General features: G+C 36.8%; 1 protein-coding gene across 1 annotated transcript in view; it reads right to left on the bottom strand.

The window, feature by feature from the left end:
* PHLPP2 (PH domain and leucine rich repeat protein phosphatase 2) overlaps positions 1 to 19,156 on the bottom strand; it is a 72,835-nt gene that overhangs the window by 18,632 nt on the left and 35,047 nt on the right. The window contains exons 4-10 of the mRNA XM_004704564.2: positions 17,308 to 17,433; positions 14,821 to 14,975; positions 11,825 to 11,971; positions 10,684 to 10,914; positions 7,503 to 7,705; positions 4,128 to 4,188; positions 705 to 800 (exon numbers count right to left, since the gene is read on the bottom strand). Of these exons, the coding sequence (XP_004704621.1) occupies positions 705 to 800; positions 4,128 to 4,188; positions 7,503 to 7,705; positions 10,684 to 10,914; positions 11,825 to 11,971; positions 14,821 to 14,975; positions 17,308 to 17,433 (1,019 nt within the window). The remainder of the gene's footprint in view (positions 1 to 704; positions 801 to 4,127; positions 4,189 to 7,502; positions 7,706 to 10,683; positions 10,915 to 11,824; positions 11,972 to 14,820; positions 14,976 to 17,307; positions 17,434 to 19,156) is intronic.

Genomic DNA, 19,156 nt, shown 5'->3' with positions numbered 1-19,156 from the left:
TTTCTTCTATAAGATGGGGGTAACAGTTTTGAAATCATAAGGTTGCTTGGGGATTACACAAGACAATACAGGTGATAAGCTATGGCACCCATGTCGTCAGTGATCTCTTCACGGGGTTTAGTAGCAAGCAGGGTCATGTTTTAAAAACTAATTGTTCTTATATCAGGGCTAGGATCAACTGGTAGTTCAAAACCCATTCTTAGGATTATTGTTTCTACAAGTCCCTACGTTTAATTTCTAGTCTATCATTGTCATTTTGGCACTAAAACCAAACTCACTGCTACCAAGTCAATATTGATTTATAGTATGACCCTATCAGACGTGGAGAACTGGCCCTGTGAGTTTCCAAGACTGTAACTGTTTACAGAAGAAGAAAACCCCATGTTTCTCCCTCGAAGCTGCTGGTGATTTTGAACTACCAACTTAGCGAATCACCAACCTAAACCAGCAACTCTAGCTCTCTATTACCACCGTGATCTGTACACGTCGCCTCTTTTACCCTCTTAGTCAGTTTGCTTAGGGACAAGGAATTTACCGTTACTGCATTCCTTATGGTATTCACATTGTCTTGCACTCAGCAGGTACTCCACATGCACTGAACAAGTAAAAGTACCCTTGAAAACCAACCCAAATCTACAGGAAATCATTAATTATAGAAAGATATAATATAGACAGATAACACACACACACACACACACACATACCTCATGGGAACATCTGTGAGAAGATTATAGCTGACATCTAATATTTCTATCTTCTTTGCTTCACAGGCCCAGTCAGGGACACACTCTAGTAGGTTTCTGAGGAAAATAAATAATGAAATGGCAGTATTTAAGATGACCAATGAAAGCCATCACATTGAACTATAATGTAACCAGCTGGTGCTCCTTGCAGACAAGGGACACTATGTCCCAGGCATCTCTGACACATGTCACTGGCCTGGATGTAGCTGACTTAGAAGGCTGGGGAGACGAGCACAGGTACATGTGCAGTACTGAATTATGATTCATGCTCTAGAGGGTAAGCAGCAGCAGGCTCTCTCAAGTGCGAACACACACACCTGTAGGGATAAGATGAGGGAGGCATGAAGAAAGGCTTGATGGAAGAAGTGGCATTTTAAACAAGCCTTAGAAGAGCAGTAGGATTTCAAGTGTGGGAGAAGAGAAGCAAACCCCAGGGAGATTGGACAGAATGAATAAAGTATGTGGATATACCTAATAAGGGAAAAGACTAAAAGGTTTGAAACATTTAGAATGTAAACACAAATATTTAATAAAGCACTAAATGTGGACTTAAGAATAAAGAAAGATTTAATCTTTAAATGTTAGGTTCTCTAGACCTCAAGGTATCTATCTATCCATCTACCTATCCACCGAGGCAAAATGAAGTATGTACTATGTGATCACACAGATACTACATAATCACCAAAAGAAAGGAATGTGCTGCCTGAAATAGACCAAGGCAAGCTTACTAAGGAGGATGACAGCTGGCCTAGAATTAGAAGAATGTCTTACAATGATTTGGTGGTGAGGAAAATATTCCAAGCAACAGATGACAAAAGGAGCTAGAGCAGAGACAAGAAACAAATGCCTGAGGTCTGTGGGGAATACAAAGTAGTTTGGCAATACAGCCACATGAGGACCAGAAATAAATCGTGTTTAGCTTTGTATGACTATCCTACAGGTATTATTAGAAGTTCACTGAGGGACTTAAAAACAGTGGAGAGACCATGTCAGTTTTACACTTTAAATAGGTCAATCTCTGGCTAACTGGAGATCCAACAAGAGGATTATACTGATAAAATAAAAATCATCAAGAAATTGTTACAAGAGTCCAGAAAAGAAATTATATGGGCCTAAGTAAGTAGGTGGTAAAGTAGATGAAGGGATAGGATGGACTCCAGCAATACTTAAGAAGCAAAAATCAAAAAAAGCTGGAGGTGAATTAGCTATAGGGAGGGGGGGGCGGTTTGTAGCTTGGATGATGACAGAGATCATCATCTCAAAAGTTGAAACAGACAATACTAAAACAAGTTGAGGCAGGAAAGGGGTTAGTGAGTGCAACTGTATACACAAATATTTTATGTTAAGGATGTAAAGGTAGAAATGACTACCACTGGATACATGGGTCTGAGGCTAAGAAAGTGGGCCTACATTGGAGACCTGGCTGGGACGGACACTAGAGTGTACCTGAAACCATTGGAGTAAATGAGACTGCATTAAATGAAAAGTGTAGCAGACCAAAGACAGAACCCGAGGGATGAAGAGAAAGAATGAATGGTGAAAGTGGCATGAGTCAAATCAGATCGTACTGGTAAGTCAAGGAACTAGGAATGAAGACAGGAGACCATGATTAATAGTGCCAATGGCAAGAAGCTCCACAGAGAAGAATAAAGCAAGATGGGACAAGAAGCAAATGAGATTGTGACAGCCAATACAAAATCCATTAGCCACATGTAGCTACTGAGCACATGAAATGTAGTTATTCTGAATTGAGATATGAACATGTAAAATACACTTAATGCTTTTGCTTTCAAAAGACAAAAATATCAAGACTCTTTTCATATTGACTACAATTGAAATACTTTTAATATATTTGGTTAAATAAAATATAACATATATAGAAACTGAGGCTACTAAGCCAAGAAGTGCAAGTAGTTCTTGAGAAATTTGGACAAAAGAGGAAAAGAGAGCTTGGACATTAGCTAGAAGGATTGTGAGGTAAAGTGAACATTTTTTTTTTAAGACAGAGGAGCTATGAGTGTAAAAATAGATTGAGAAAAAGCAAGAAACTGAACACAGCCAATAGAGGAGGAAAGGAAAATGGCTAACAGAGCAAGGTCTCAGAACAGTCGGAGAGGATGGGATCAAAGGCAGAAATGGATGGACTGAGCTTGAACAGAAAAAACGCTGTCAAGCACTGATAGGACTCTGTATAAGTCTAAAGGCAACTTGGTAAGTTGAGAGAAATCACCCAAGAGGGCCTCTATTTCGCAATCAAGTAGAAAGCCAACCCTTAGAGTTGAGGAGATACAACACATCGAAGTGGAGGGAAGTAAGGCAATTTGGAACACATAAGGACACTAGAAGAAGCTGACAAGAAAAAGGACCAGTAAGCACAAATCATAAACATACAGTGACGTCCGTCTGAATAAGATTTTCCTTAGCAATGCTCAAGTTCAGTTAAGAAGGTGTTGATCGATGTTGGGATTGTGTGCTGGGATATGACAGAAAAACTGAGGAAAAGGAATCGAGTTAACAATTTAAGAATAATAATGGTAATTAAGAAGTAACACCACAAGTAAATCTGGCTAAAGCAACTAATTTTTTTGAGAACCTACTATGTACCATGTACTACGGTATATAGTTTACATTTATTACCTCATGTATTATCTAACAATACCAACAGGCTTCAAAAAGTTTGTGGAAATAAGTGGAATTTCTCTGAGAACTTTTTGAAGGTCCCTTACATATGACCGGTCTACTGTGCATTTTACGTTTCTAACACTCTAACAAACTGCTTTTTGTTATCTCTCTACTAGACTCTCTACCAGTCTGTAAAACTCAACTACTAAGTTTTGAATGTCTGAAGTAGTGTTAAAATGAATTAATGGATGAAAGTAAACCTTACTTACATTATTCTTGACTATCATCAGTATATAATAAAGTCCTGAACATAATCTCTCTTAAAAACTAGACTCACATAGGTCAAGGGAATATAAAAAAGGAGAATGCAATAAAAAGCAAGCCATTCACTATTTTTAAATTATCTGATTCTAATGGACAAAAAGAAAATCACACCTAATAAAATGATTTTTAAAAATTAACAGAAAAAAAAAACAAAAAAGAAAATCACTGCTATAAAAGTGATAAATCTCTATTAGGATAGCATCCTAAAGCCGCACATTTAAGAATGAGTAATTTGTAGGCACCTTTCTGTTATCAGGAAGGCCTTTCTTTTAACAGCAATAGTAAAAAGCTATGAGACGTTCATCGCCCTCCAAGTTACCATAATATTTCGCTATATACGTATTTAGGTTTCTTGTACCTCAAACTGCCAAAGTGTTCTCAGATTAACTTTTAAATATGAAGACGCAAACAAGCACCACCCTCATGGCACACACTCACCGGGAGAGCTCAAGGGAAGTTAGCAGACTGGGCACTGGATAAACATTCACCGCTGTCAGCCCTAATCAAAAAGCAAATACGGTTTAGTGACATTGTCTCTAAAAAAGAAAGTAACTGAGAGTAAACAAGAGAAAAGTCGCTCATTGGACTCACCAGAGGTAATATAGCTGTTACTTACTGAGAAGCACTAAAGATAAAAACGAAAGGGTAATTCTTCACTTTTAACTACCTCATCCCAATCTGTCACAGCATAACGAGTAGCCAAAAGATCTATACACTGCACTGGATTTACACAAAATCAGGGGATTGTTTAATGTCAACATTACTATTTAGACTTTTAACTAAGAGCAACAAAAAAGAATTGTTTCATTCTTACTTGGCAGTATTTAAACTTTTAATTGAAGTATAGAATAAATCAGGAAAAGTGCTCAAATTTTAAGTGTATAGATTCAAGAATTTAAAAAAAATTATTTTACTGGGGGCTCATAGAACTCTTATCATAATCCATACATATATCAACTGTGTCAAGCAAATTTGTACATTTGTTGCCATCATCATTCTCAAAACATTTGCTTTTTACCTGAGCCCTTGGTATCAGCTCATTTTTCCCCTCCCTCCTTCACGAACCCTTGATAATTTAGAAATTATTATTTTTTCATGTCTTATACTGTCCGATGTCTCCCTTCACCCACTTTTCTGTTGTCTGTCCCTCAGCCAAGGGGTTATATGTAGATCACTGTGATCGGGTCCCCCATTCTCCCCCACCTTCCCCTTCCCCTCCTGGTATCTCTTCTTTCATTACTGGTCCTGAGGAAAACCTTAACTCTTTATGGGAATAGCGAGCCCTGTCTTTCTTCCATAAATGAGTCTACACAGTACTCATTATTTTTGTGGAATAATTCACTTCACCTTGTATTTGTGAGGTTTCTTCATACTGTTCAGTGTGGTGTAATTCGTTCATTTTGTGTGAAATTATTTTACACAAATATAGCAATTTACTTATCTTAGAGTTGATAGGCTATTATGATTAGGGCAACCATAAGCATTTTGTTTCATGTCTATTTATAGGTTAATAAAAGCTTTTTTTTTTTTTAGTATAAAGCTGGGAGAGAAACTTCTCAGAACAGGATGGGCATATGCCCAGCTTCAGTAGATAACACGAAGTTTTTCAAAATATTTATACCAATTTACACTCCCAACAGCTGATACGGTATTTTCAGTCATCATTTCTGGTAACGTGTGCATTGGAATGACATTGGAACTTCAATATGTAATCACATCATAATGACTATGAAACCCTGGTGGCACAGTAGCATTGTGCTGCTAACCACAAGGCTGGCAGTTCAAACCCACCAACTGCTACTTGGGAGAAAGATAAAACTCTCTATTCCCATAAAGACTGATAGTCTTGGAAACCCTAAAGAGCAGTTCAACATTACAAATTAACACTACGTATTCTGACCTAACAATTGATGTAAGCTAAGCTAAAATTTCTATAGCTTGATTAATCACGACAAAAATAGAATTCCTAACTTTTTTTTATCCTAGATATGTATTTCACAAACATAGAAATGTAAAAACAAAATTAGGAACAGTTTTTCACCCAACATCTTGGTTTTAACAAATCTTTTGTTTGATTTGCTATAAATGCCGAGGTAAACACCATCCTGAATTTGATTTTTATTATACCCATGAATCCTTCTGCATTGTTCTTGTACACTTATAGCTAAGAAAGCAATATTTTTTGTTTTTCTAAAATGTGCTATAACAATCACAGAGTACATATTACTCTGTGCTTTCTTTTTCTGCTCCAAAACGTTTCTGAGAGTTCACCACAAATTAATCCATGAAGCTGTGCAATATTCTATGGCATAAACATATCACTATTTGCCCATTTTCTTATTAATAGTAATAATTTTGTCAATTTTCACTAGAACAATGTTGCGATACAAACTCTTGTACATATCTTTCTGTATACACATAAATGGTACACACACAGAAAAAAAATCCAAAGGAATGTGATCAAGAATGATGAGGAATGTGATAAGGAAGTTGAAACTGTTCTGGGTGATAAGGAAGTTGGAATTATTCTAGGTTTGCAATAAGAACAGAAGAAAACAGGATGATCCCAAGTTTGTGTCATCCTAACTGTAAAATGTTCCCCACCTTCTGTATCCTGCAGCTTTTTAGAAAAACCACGCTGGTGCAAGCTAAAAAATAATGCAAAGTACAGTATTCTTTCGGTGTGACCCAATAAACTATATCCCTATAAAAAAGGCTGTCCCCAGTCTCATCTCAGGGTCCACACCTGGCACTCACCAGTCTGGTGTGGTCCCTCAGCGCTGAGTCTGGGTTTGGACCTAGTAAACTTCTTAAACTATACTCGGTCTCTGCTCATTCAATGACCTGCATACAACAATGGAAGAACTGGTAGAATGTGGGTTATCTGCACGCTTGCCTTCCTGAACACTGTGGTATTGCTCTCTAAGATGGTTTTAGTTTTACCACTTGATCCCACAAACTGCAGCACATGGGAGCGCCTACTGCTTCACATCCTTTGCAGCACTCAACAGAGTGTTTTATCTGTTGAGTAAAACATTATATTGTTTAATTTGTATTTTTATGATACTTAGTAAAATTGAATATGTTTTCTTTTAATTCTTTAAACAGAGAGAAAGTAATTATAACCTCTTTTTAAAGAAGAATTCTGATTAAAGCGATGTATGAGGGCTTTCATATTAAAAAACATTCTTAGAGCACAAACCACTAAGATGAGGGATTTTTAACTCTCGAAATGAGGCAATATTAGCTTTGGAGGTTGACAAAGTTTATCTGAGAAAAGTAAAATAGTAATATTTAAGTTTTATAGGTCATATCAACTCTTTTACAACCATTTAATTCTGTCATGGTGATATGCGACTAGTCATAGACCACACACAGATAATAAAATTGTGTTTCAGTCACTGCTTATGTACATGAAAATTCTAATTTCGTATAATTTTTATACTCTTATTTGGATATTTTCTACAAACATTAAGGAAATGTAAAAACCATGATATACAAAAACAGGTAGTGATCTGGATTTCGCCCTTGGACTGTAGTTTGCTAAGCTGTACTTTAGACCAACAATGTCATTGCTTTTTGAACATTTTGTCCTCCACCCCACGACCCTCGTGCTTTATTTTGCAAAATGCCTCATATGCTCACTGGTTATCCTGCCATATATCTTTATACACGTCCCAACCACTTAAAATGTTGATAGCAAACCTGAGATAAAGCTGGATCTCAGAAGGCCTCAAACTCTATTTTGCAACAGTCCGAGGCGCATCACAGATAGAAATCCCTGAGTATAGCTGCAGAAGGATGAAGACTTACTGTTTGAGTTGGCGTACAGAGTTCGAAGGGAGAAGCCACTGAGTGTTAGCTCCCTCAGGTGGTTCCGCTCACAATGTAGCTGCTCCAGGCTACATAAAGAGCTAAGATCTAAGTCAGTCAGTTGATTGTCTCGCAAATCCACATAGGTAATGTATTTATTTCCCTCCAGATTTTCAATAACTATGGTCTTCAAATGGTTCATCCTAATATTATAAACAAGAAAATAAATTCTATTAAATGTGCTTAACAAAAAAAAAAAAAAAGAGGAGGAATAACATCCCTTCTCTTTCCTAGACAACTTAAGGTTTTGACTACTTGTCTAATTTTGCAAGATCCTATATAAAAGGGCTCCAGAAAGTACTTGGGAAAATGTCATTATCTTTTAATTCCATTTTTCCATGAATATTTTGAAGTCTCTTTGTGTAAGTAGCAAGAGCAGCTTTAACATTGAGCACTAAGCTTATGAACTAACTTAAACAATGCAGATTAGCAAATGCACATATGTTACATAAAGAGAAGGAAAAAAACTACTGTCAGGATTAGGTATTATTTACTGGGAATAAGACAAATGAACAAGAAGATGGATAAAACCTTTTGGATTAGTGGGTACCAAATAGTCCATTATGGGAGGGCCATGTTAAGAGAACAAGGAGAGGCCACATTTCCTCCTTTCTCTATACTGCTCATCTCTCGTGTGAAAGATTCCTATTACATTGAAAACAGTCAATGTTAAAAGCACATGGAATGGCTCAAAACCCACCTGCAGAGTGTCTAGTCAGATGACGCCTCTAGCGAATTCCCTCTAGCCAAGGTTACGGGACTCTACAACAGCTTTACAATCGGATGGAGATCACTGTAAACTTGACTATGCTGGGTGTCAAACTTGATACATGGTCAGTTGACCTCCCTCTTCCAAATGGAATTTGTTCTTGTTTGTTCCATGACAAAAATTTCTTCCCTGGCTTTTTAAAAATTTGATGGTGATCTTTACTTTCTTACTCATTATTTATATTTTTATCTTTATATTATTATTATTGTACCCTTGCCATTTTATTTTGTTTTTGTTCTTTATTGTTTGTGTTGGGTTTCCAAGTTTTTGAAACACAGAAGGAGTAGATGCACAGAGATAAAAATTGATGCAATAGTTTATCAGGGATGTGGGTAGGAGATAAGGAGGTGAGGGGACTTGGGGAACAAGCAATGAATGAGGGAGGGAGCACCAGAACTAATTATGATTACATATATATAACTCATTTTAAAAGCGATTCAACCATGGAAATGTATGTTATGTGAATACTATATTAAAAAAAAGAGAGAGGGGGGAAAAAAAGAAAGAAACTAAACTGGACCAATGGTTATTTAGCACAGGTGAAGAAGATAAAGAGGTGTTGCACAAAAGGCATTGAGTTTATGTCAACAGTGAAAGAAAAATTTGGAAAAGGGTATCAATAATGGGTGTACAACGCAAAGAGTATAATCAGTGGCACTGAATTATACAAGTAGAAGTTGTGAAATTGGAGAATGTTCCGGTGTATATATTTTTGCCACAATTAGGGGGAAAATTACATGAATAACAATGACTACAAGGAAGAAGAAAATGTTCTAGAATTGAATATGGTGATGATTGTACAACTCTTCTTTACATGACTGAATTATTGAATTTTATGACATGTAGATGAAATACTAATAAAACTTTTAAAAGAAGCATATGAAATGGTACAAGAGTAAATTATGGGGGGAAAATTTTTTAAATCATTTTATTGGGGCTCATACAACTCTTATCACAACCCATACATACATCAATTGTGCACAGCACACTTATACATTTGTTGCCCTCATCATTCTCAAAATTCACTTTCCACTTGGGTTCCTGGAATCAGCTCATTTTCCTTTTTCCCCTTCACCTCCCTCCCTGCTCCCCCCTCCCTCATGGACCCTTAATAATTTATAAATTATTATTTTATCTTATCTTACACTGCTCGGCGTCTCCCTTCACCCACTTCTCCGCTGCCCATCCCCCAGAGAGAAGGTTACATGTAGATCCCTGTGATCAATTCCCCCTTTCTACCCAAGTTATGGAAAATTAATTTTTGGCTCTTTTCTATACAAATACATGATTTAATAATGTATTCAAGCCTATTAAAATGTTCCTGTATTCCAGTAAACCTATTACTATATTCTTACTAGGATTATCAGTGACTTACTATAAATAATAGAACTTTCAGTAATTTTTTTTAATTTAGGAAAATATGACAGCAAGAAAAATTCTTGGCTATTCTTATCTTATTAGTTAAATTTTAAAAATTCTAATTATAATACCATAAATATTAAGACTCTAATGACTCAGGGAAAAAGGGTAAATTTATGGACAATAAAAACTACCAATAAATATACAAATAGATGCTCCTTAGTAAGTAAATATTGATCAAAAGAGTGAAATGCTATTTTCTACCCATTTGTCTCTCCCTGAATCAGTCTCTAGAAGAGAAGGTCATGCTTGGTAAAGTAGGAGGTCATTGAAAAAAAGAGATTATGGAAGAGATGGATTGACACAGTGGTTGCAACAGTACAATGACTATGAGGCTAGTGCAGACCAGTGTTTCGTTCTGTTTCACACTGGAGCACCATGAGTCAGAACTGGCTTGACGGTACCTAACAACAAGACTAACAAAATGAAAAAGACTACAAAAGGGATACTGGTGATTGTTCCACAACATGGTGTATGTAATGAATGTCACTCAGTTGTATATACAGAAAATGTTGAAATGGCAAATGTTATGCTACATATTTGAACCAAACATATTTGTAGCAAACACGATTGCAAAAAACCAATAATGATAACAATGTGAGGACAAGAGAATTCTCATAAAATGTTGCTGAGTATTTATCATGTGGAATACCTGTCTCATTCTTTAACCCCTCTGTTAATGAGTGATAAGTGAAGTTCTACTATAACTATAGCTTTGGAAATAAAGTCTATAGCCATACCACCCTGAACGCACTTGATCACATCTGATCTTGGAAGCTAAGCAGGGTCTGGCCTGATTAGTAGAACTTGGATGGGAGTTTTGGAAATATGTATTTCTATAATATTCTAAAATTCTAGTATTTTATGGAGGGAAAATTTAATTTAATTCTAAGAGGTCAATCTAAAGGAAGATATGATAAAGCCCGACATTACCTTAAATCCACATGCTTGATATGGCTCATTCGGTTTAGCACCCCTAGGTTCAGAACTTCTAGTTGATTTCCTGCCATAACCACTTTATCTAATGTAGTGAGTTTTTCATAAACTTCAGGAATTTGACAAAAGTGGTTGAAGGAAATTCCCAGGGAGGAAAGCTGCTGTAGATTTCCCAACTCTTCTGGTAAAGCAGTCAGAAAGTTGCCATCAAGACAGAGGGTTTGAAGACTGTAGAAAGAAAGTACATGACATTTTATGAAGAATTTACTTGGAATGGAAATCCAAAAATAATAAACTGTCCCAAATCTCTTATCCAGAGAGATTTACCTACACATACACCTGTTGGAGGAGCAAGTTGAGCTGCTAACCACAAGGTAAACAGTTAGAAATCCCCAGCTGCTGCTCCAAGGGAGAAAGACAAGGCTCTACTCCCATAAAGAGTTACAGCCTTTTTCACTCATTGTTCATCTTTTATCTCTATATTACTATTGTTTTATCCATACTACGTTATTTCGTGTGTGTTCTTTACTGTTTCTGTTGGGTTTACCAGTTTGTAAAGGAGTGGATGTACAGAGATAACAATTGATGCAAGGGTTTACAGGGGATGTAGGGACAGGGAGTGAGATGGGAAGAGATTAAGGGGATTTGGGGAGTAAACAATGAAGGCGGGAGGGGGAGGGAGCACTAGAACTGAATGTGATTTCACAACTCATTTTAAAGGTGATTTAATCATGGGAGGAAATGTTCTAAAATTGACTGTGGCAATGATTGTACAATTCTTTATATGTTAAATGACTGAATTATATAATATATGGATTATGTGCCAATAGAACTGTTAAAAAAAAGAGAGAGTTACAATCTCAGAAATCCACCAGGGCAGTTCTACCTTGTCCTACAGGGTCAGTATGAGTCAGAATTGACTTGATGGCAGTGAGTTTGTTTTTATATATAATGTACACAAGTGTTCTCTTCAACACTAAACTAATTAGAGTCTCTGGTGGTGAAACTGAGGGCTCAGTCACTGTTGAGGGCAATTCAATTTTCAGTTGTCAAAATGGCTGCTGATAGAATCTTAAAATCTACAAGAACTTTTTCATTGTTGGGGAAGAGATGGACCTAGTAAAATTCAGATACTTACTTGAGCAGGTTGCCAATCTGACTTGGCAGGTTGTGAATTCCATTACAGGAAAGGTTGAGTTCAGTCAGCGTAGAGATCTCACACAGCAATGTAGGAAACAACCCAAGCTTATTATGGGCCAAGTTCAGGCCCTTCAGCTGAGAAAATCTAAATAGCAAAGGCACAAATTACAGTACTGCATGACAACTGGTCTATTTTGCATGACAAAAAGATCTATTTTATATGACTATTGTTTCACAAGAATTTCCTGAGCACTCACTACCAGCCAAATATTGTGTTTAGCACAGAGGATACTACAATGACTCACACCACAAGAGTTATCAAGAATAAAAGAAAATCTAGGGAGAAAAAGTCTTACTAGTACTATCCTTGAATTGCAAATAATATGATATGTGTGACATCTTTTAAGGAGATATATGTCATTGTAATGTATATTACCTTTTAAATCATGATATAATTCAAGCTACTGTATAATTACCTACTTCTCCTTTCCCAACCACAAACCAAATTATTTACACCACATATGTATTCCTTTGAATCAATTTTTATGGGGTAGGAGAATGGGTGAGAAAAGAGATCTATATGGCATGAAAATGGTTCCTTCAGAAGAGAGGTTTCATAGCTGACAGGCTGTAAATTTGGCAGAAGCAAGAACAAAACAGATAAAAGTCCTGCCACTAGGAATGGAATGCTTTGCATCCAGACCTATTTTCCCTCGTTCACTAAATCTGATCCTTTTGATTCCTAACTTTCAACAGACAGAATCTCTCAAAATGCACCCTCACTGTACAGCAGGAATTATTGTCAATGATTTATGTAAAAAGATTATCCAAATATTAGATGTACATGAAGCAAAAAAAGAAAAATATTAATGAGGGTTCCTTATGGAACAGATGGAAGAGGGTGGGGATAAAGGGGACCTGATATACAGAAGTTCAAGAAAAAAGAAACTGTTTTAAAACTGACTGTGGTAGCAATTGTACAAGATTGCTTGATGTGACTGAACTACGGAATGCTATGGTATCTGTAAGAGCTCCCAATAAAATGATTTTTTTTAAAAAGATTATACAGGAGGCTAATAGCAGTTTGATGCTACATCTCTAATAAAACATTTACACAAATCTTGTTTAATGGTAAGAAAAATGAAAAACTGTACTTCCTCTCCCAAATGGAAACGAAATTTCAGGACACACACACATCTGTTTACTGCAGCATTATTCACAATAGCAAAAAGAGGGAGACACCTAAAGGAAAATCACTAGCTAGTGGATATATGTATGTATGTATGTATGTATGTATATATATATATATAAAATATAATTTGTGTGTAGGGAAAATCAATACACAGTAAGAGGGAAGTCAACACATCATGACCAAGGCAGAAGAAAACACTAGGAAGATCACAATGGTGAATACTATTACATACACAATCCTTCAATAACAGTAATGACAAACAAAATTTATGAATGCACACATTCATTGATATGTAAGCTAAATGGGTATGGGATTACATATAATAGTACATCATGAGCATATACGGCTTAAGATATTTTATTTATTTGTGCTGCAAAGATATCCCAATATAATGTAGAGCATACAAGGGCAAAGGTACACAAACTTCTTAGCCATAACCAAACACCTTGAGGAATTTTGAAGCTTAGGACCGGAGTTCTGGAGGGCATAAGAAAATCCATGAAGACCATGATCCACATCCTAATTTATTAAGTAGTGAATGCAGTCTTAAAAGCTTGCCAGTGGTCATCTAAGATAAAACTATTGGTCTCTTCCTATTCAACGCAAAGCAGAGGAGAAAAATCAAAGCCTCAAGGAGACAATTAGTCCAAAGGACTAGTGAATCACAAAACCACAACCTCACTAGCCTAGGTCCATAAGAACTAGATGGTGCCTGGTTACTACTACTAGTTGCTCTGATCAGGATTGCAATGGAAAATTCTAGACAGAGTGGGAGAAAAACAGAACAAAACTCAAAATCATAAAGAAGACAAGACTTACTGGTGCAATCTCTGAGACTATGGCCCTCAGATACCCTTCAAACTACTTCCAGAAACTGAATCCACCCCCAGAGATCAACTTTCAGCCAAACAATAGGCCTATAAAATTAACAATAACACCTGTAAGTGATGTGTACTCCTCGGAACAATCAACTATGAGACCAAAAGGGCAGTCTTTGTCCAAGGACAAAGTTCAAATATCACCAAGGGGTAAGAAAATGGTAAGAGTACCTGAGAGGAAGTGGAAAGAATGCTATTACATTGAAAGGACTGTAACTAATATGAAACAAAATGTGTTTAAATGGTTGTATGGGGCAACGAATGTATAAGTGTGCTTAACACAATTGATGTGGGTGTGGATTGTGATGAGAGTTGCATGAGCCCCAATAAAATGATTTTTAAAAAAAAGTATGGGAAACCAATTTGCTCAGTAATTTTTCACCCAAGTCCTAATAAAATGTTCAACAGAACACAGGCTTAAGAAATAGAACTTTACTTGGAGTACTTAATGCAACTTTTTGAAAGGCATGTAATATGGATTAAGTAGAAAATAATGAGGAGATGCTGCAAGGGTGACCAATGCAATCACTGTTCTTAATACATACAAACCAGAATTTAGGAAAGGTGTAATTATTTGGAAGTCTTTAAAAGAGGTTAGGTAATCTCATGAATAAGAGCGTTACCTCCCCCCCAAACCCTTCCAGATCTTGTCAAAAATAGCGAGCTGGGCATCAGTAGAAGGTGTTCCCTCTACCTCCTCTCTCCTCCCTCCTTAATCTTTGCCAAAAACAGTGAGTGTACACTGAGCTGTGCACTTACGATGTGTGCACATTATCTATATCTCCATGAAAAACCACATACACATACACACACACAGGATAGATAGATATAATGGAAAGCAGAGTAATTATGACATTGATTATAATTCAGTTTTAATGTTAGTTTGGAAATCTATTTCATAAATGAAAAGAATTCTCTACATACTTGTGGAGAGAGTCAAGGCCCCCTGGTCTTTCTAGTTGCATAAAGTTGTGTCGCAAGTTGAGGTAGGTGATATCTTGACTGTAGAAGAGATGCTCAGGAACCTCCTCAAGGCTATAGCATGAAAGGTCAACTGTACTGATTCGTTGGGACACCACCTGAGTCAAATCAAAAAGGACAATCATCTGGGCTAGCACGGAATGTCTTTTACTAAGTGTAAGGAGGAATGGCATTTATACACAGAAACATGAATTAATAAAAGGTAGGGGGAAATGAAATCAGTTTATTCATTTATAAAAATCAGCTTATTTTTACTTTGCCCTGACACCATATGCTATGAATAGTTTGTATAGAAATTGTCAAGTAGAAACCTAATTTGCTGTGTAACATTCCACAAAAACTATAATAAAATATTGTTCTTTAAAAACAACAACACATATTAGGTCAGCAGGACCCGGGATATGGAACCCTGAAAGAAAAGGGAACTGGACTGATGGATTTTAACATGTCCTTCTGTTTAACAGAGATACTCATCTGCTCTGTGTCAGGATCCCTGATAGACTTGTGACTACTTGTATGTTCTTTTATTTTTCTTCTTCTTTGTTTTTTGTTTTCTGTGTTTTCCATACAAGATAAGCAGGACAGGCAATCTTACGGACACAGTGATAGGACCGATGGTTCCTGGGGGTCACAGGACAGGAGGAGGCCAGGGGAGGAGAGTGATAAGCCAATAAATATGGATACAGGGGAATAATGGGGCTAAAATGGATGGCAAGGATGATGTAGTTTTTCTGGTTGTGTCTGATCAGCAGAATTTTATCTGAGGAATTACTGAGAGGTGAACGATGGGTAAACATGATAGTGGGGCAGGAGGAAAGAAGAAAAAACACACACACATATATGTATACATATATGTAAATATATAATTACGTACATATAGGTATATTTGTTTATATATTTGTATATTTGTTTATAAATGCAAATGCAACAGAGAAGCAGATGGCCTCTACTTAAATCTTACCTCAATACAAGGATGGCTTGTTCCAATAACGTGGCACTGTATGATACTCACCTTCCTGACACAATCGCTTAAGACAAAATGGGTGCATAAGCAAACAGTGAAGAAAGCTGATGGTCCCCCGTTATTAAAAGATAAAGTGTCTGGGGTCCTAAAGGCTTGTAGTCAAGCAAGAGGCCTTCTAGCAGGGAAGCAACAAAACCCACATGAAAGCACACCAGCCGGTGTGATCATGAGGTGTCACTGGGAAAAGGTGTCAGAAGTTCAAAACCAACCAGCCAAATCAATGTAAAGGGGTGGGGATATAGTGGAGACCCAAAACCCACCTGAAAGTTAATGAAAGTCCCTCTTAGAAGGGCCACAGGGAAGGGATGATAAATCTAGGGGCACTAATGAAGCACCTAACTACCCTCTAGCTCTTTAATATCTCCTCCCCTTACTATCATGCTTTTTATTTGTTTACCTCATTAATCATGTCAGACTTGTGTATGTTCAAATGTAAAATTAACACCATTTGATGAATGAAAGACAATTTGGATAACCCTTCAGAAATAGTAATAGGAGTAAGGGTTCCATGAGGGAAGGGAAGCGAGGAGTGGAGGGAGAAGCGGGAGCAGCTGATAGCACTGATGAGTGTATAATACCACTCGAGGGGAACGACAAACAGAATTGTACATAAATGGATATTTGGAAGGTGTAAGACATAGCAAAAAAAATAAATAAAAATAAGGGTTCCTGAGGGGGAGGGTATGGGGGAGAGGGCATAAAGGGGAGCTGATATCAAGGAGTTCACAAAGAAAATGTCTTGAAACTGACTGTGTTAGCAATTGTGCCATACTACTTGATGTGACTGAACTACAAAATGTTATGATATCTATAATAGCTCCAAATTAAATGACTAAAAACACAAAACAACACAGCTGCTTAAAAAAAAGTAAAAGGTTAAAAAAATAGTGTGTAAATTTAACAGTTCATACAATTAGTAATAATAACATTATTCACAGCAACATGAGGGGGTTTCAAAAAACAGTCTGTGGGAAAATGAGATTAAAAGATAATAGAATTTTCCCACAAACTTTTTGTATGGAGACTGTCTGGTATGAAAAGACACTGTCTTTTTGCAGCCACCTTGGCTCAGCCACTTTCTGGAAGTGATGTTAATTTTATAAGGGTGGCTATGAGAATAAGAGAATTTGGAAACTGTAATGCACTTTTAGAGTAATCTTTAAAGGCAAAAAGCAGAAAGTATGATGAAAGGTGAATTATCCTCAGCATACCTAAATAATAGTTTGGAACACAATTGCAAGTCAATGTCCCATTAGTTCAAATTTGAAGTGGTTCATAAGGCTATGATTAAAAAAAAAAATCAGAATTTGCTCTTGAGAATAAGGGCAATTTCAAAATATATTTATATTGGGTCATCTACATTCTTATCTTAGGAAGAGTCATCAAAATGTTTCACAGCTTATCACCTTGGAAGCTTGCCGTTGCCACCTCTGACACTCAGCCAAAGTCTCAAAGCTGACATGATAGGTCTGAGCTTGGGATCCAGCTGAGCTGAACACAAGTGAGTACTGCCGCCGCTTCACTTCTTCTACCTGAAATGGAGGGGGAGAGAAAACCACAATCATTAAGAAAGCTTAACAAATAAAATGAATCAATTTTTTTAATGGGCAAAGGATATGAACAAAGAAGATACAAAAAATGAACATATGAAATGATGCTCAACATTATTAGACACCAGGGAAATGCAAGTCATTATTATTACACTGGGATGGTGTAATGATCTGAATTGTGTCCTCCAAAAATATGGGTTGTAAATCCTAACCTTATAACTATCGTTATAATCCCCTGGGGAAACACGCTGTCTTTGTTATACAAGGTAAAACTAGTGCAGAGTGTGTATTGAGTCAGTTTCTTTTGTGATATAGAGACTAAATGAGTGAGCTGAGAAGAGATAGGGAAAGGGATGCCAAATAACAAGGAATTCTGAATTCCTTCCTTCAAAGACAACAGAGAGAGAAAGCTTTCCCCTAGAAATGCTACTTCAATTTTGGTCTTCTAAAATACTTAAGTTATTTACTAGTGGCATTTCTGTTATAGCAGTGCTAGATAACTAACTAGGTCAGAGGCTATAATAAAAAAAGGCAGTGTTGGTAAGGTGGAAAAATCAGAACCCACTTGATGATGAAAATGTAAAATGATGCAGCCACTTAAGAAAACAGTCAGGGGGAAAAGGAAGGAAGGAAGGAAGAAAACAGCCTGGTAGTTCCTCAAAGGTTAAACATAAAATTGCCATTAAAACAAAAGAAGCCAAAACAAAACAAAACCCCATCAAATTCACTGCCGTTGAGTCAAATCTGACCCACAGAGAGCCTGTAGAATGGAGCAGAACTGTCCCTTTGGGTTTCTGAGGCTACAAATCTTTGTAAGAGTAGAAAGACTCATCTTTCTCCTGTGGAGCTGCTGGTAAGTTCAAACTGCAAACCTTGTAGGATAGTAATAACCAAAATTGCCGTATGATCTATAATTGTACTACTACTAGGTATATGCTCAGAGAATCAATTCATGTGTTCACAAAAACTCATACATTAATGTTCATTATAGCATTTTCCCAAATAGCCAAAAGGTGAAAACATCAAATGTTCATTAACTGATGAATGTTTACACAAAGTAACAATTTCCATAAATACGATATTATTCCACCATAAAAAGGAATGCTATAAAGAATACATGGATAAACTTGAAAGCATGTGTTAAATGAAACCAAAAACCATAAAGAACCTTTCTTTTTTTAAAAATCATTTTATTGGGGGCTCGTACAACTCTTATAACAATCCATACATCCATCTATTGTGTCAAGCACATTTGTACATTTGTTGCCATCATCATTCTCAAAACATATGCTTTCTACTTGAGGCCTTGGTATCAGCTCATTTTTCCCCCCTCGCCCCACCACCCTTCCCTCTCGAACCTTTCATAACTTATAAATTATTATTATTTTGTAATGTCTTACACTGTCCGATGTCTCCCTTCACCCACTTTTCTGTTGTCTGTCCCCCACTGAGGGCGTTATATGTAGATCATTGTGATCAGTTACCCCTTTCTATCCCACCTTCCCCTTCCCCTCCGGATATTGCTACTCTCAGTATTGGTCCTGAGGGGTTTATCTATCCTGGATTCCCTGGATTCCCTGTGTTTTCAGTTCTTATCTGCACCAGTGTACATCCTCTGGTCTAGATTTGTAAGGTATAATTGTGATCATGATAGTGGGGGGTGGGGCACCATTACAGAACTAGAGGAAAGTTGTATGTTTCACTG

The sequence above is a fragment of the Echinops telfairi genome, unplaced genomic scaffold (assembly GCF_000313985.2).
Source record: "Echinops telfairi isolate 266 unplaced genomic scaffold, ASM31398v2 ScPeMD7_2291;HRSCAF=2852, whole genome shotgun sequence".
Classification (NCBI taxonomy): domain Eukaryota; kingdom Metazoa; phylum Chordata; class Mammalia; order Afrosoricida; family Tenrecidae; genus Echinops; species Echinops telfairi.
This window is presented reverse-complemented; position numbering and strand designations above follow the sequence as displayed.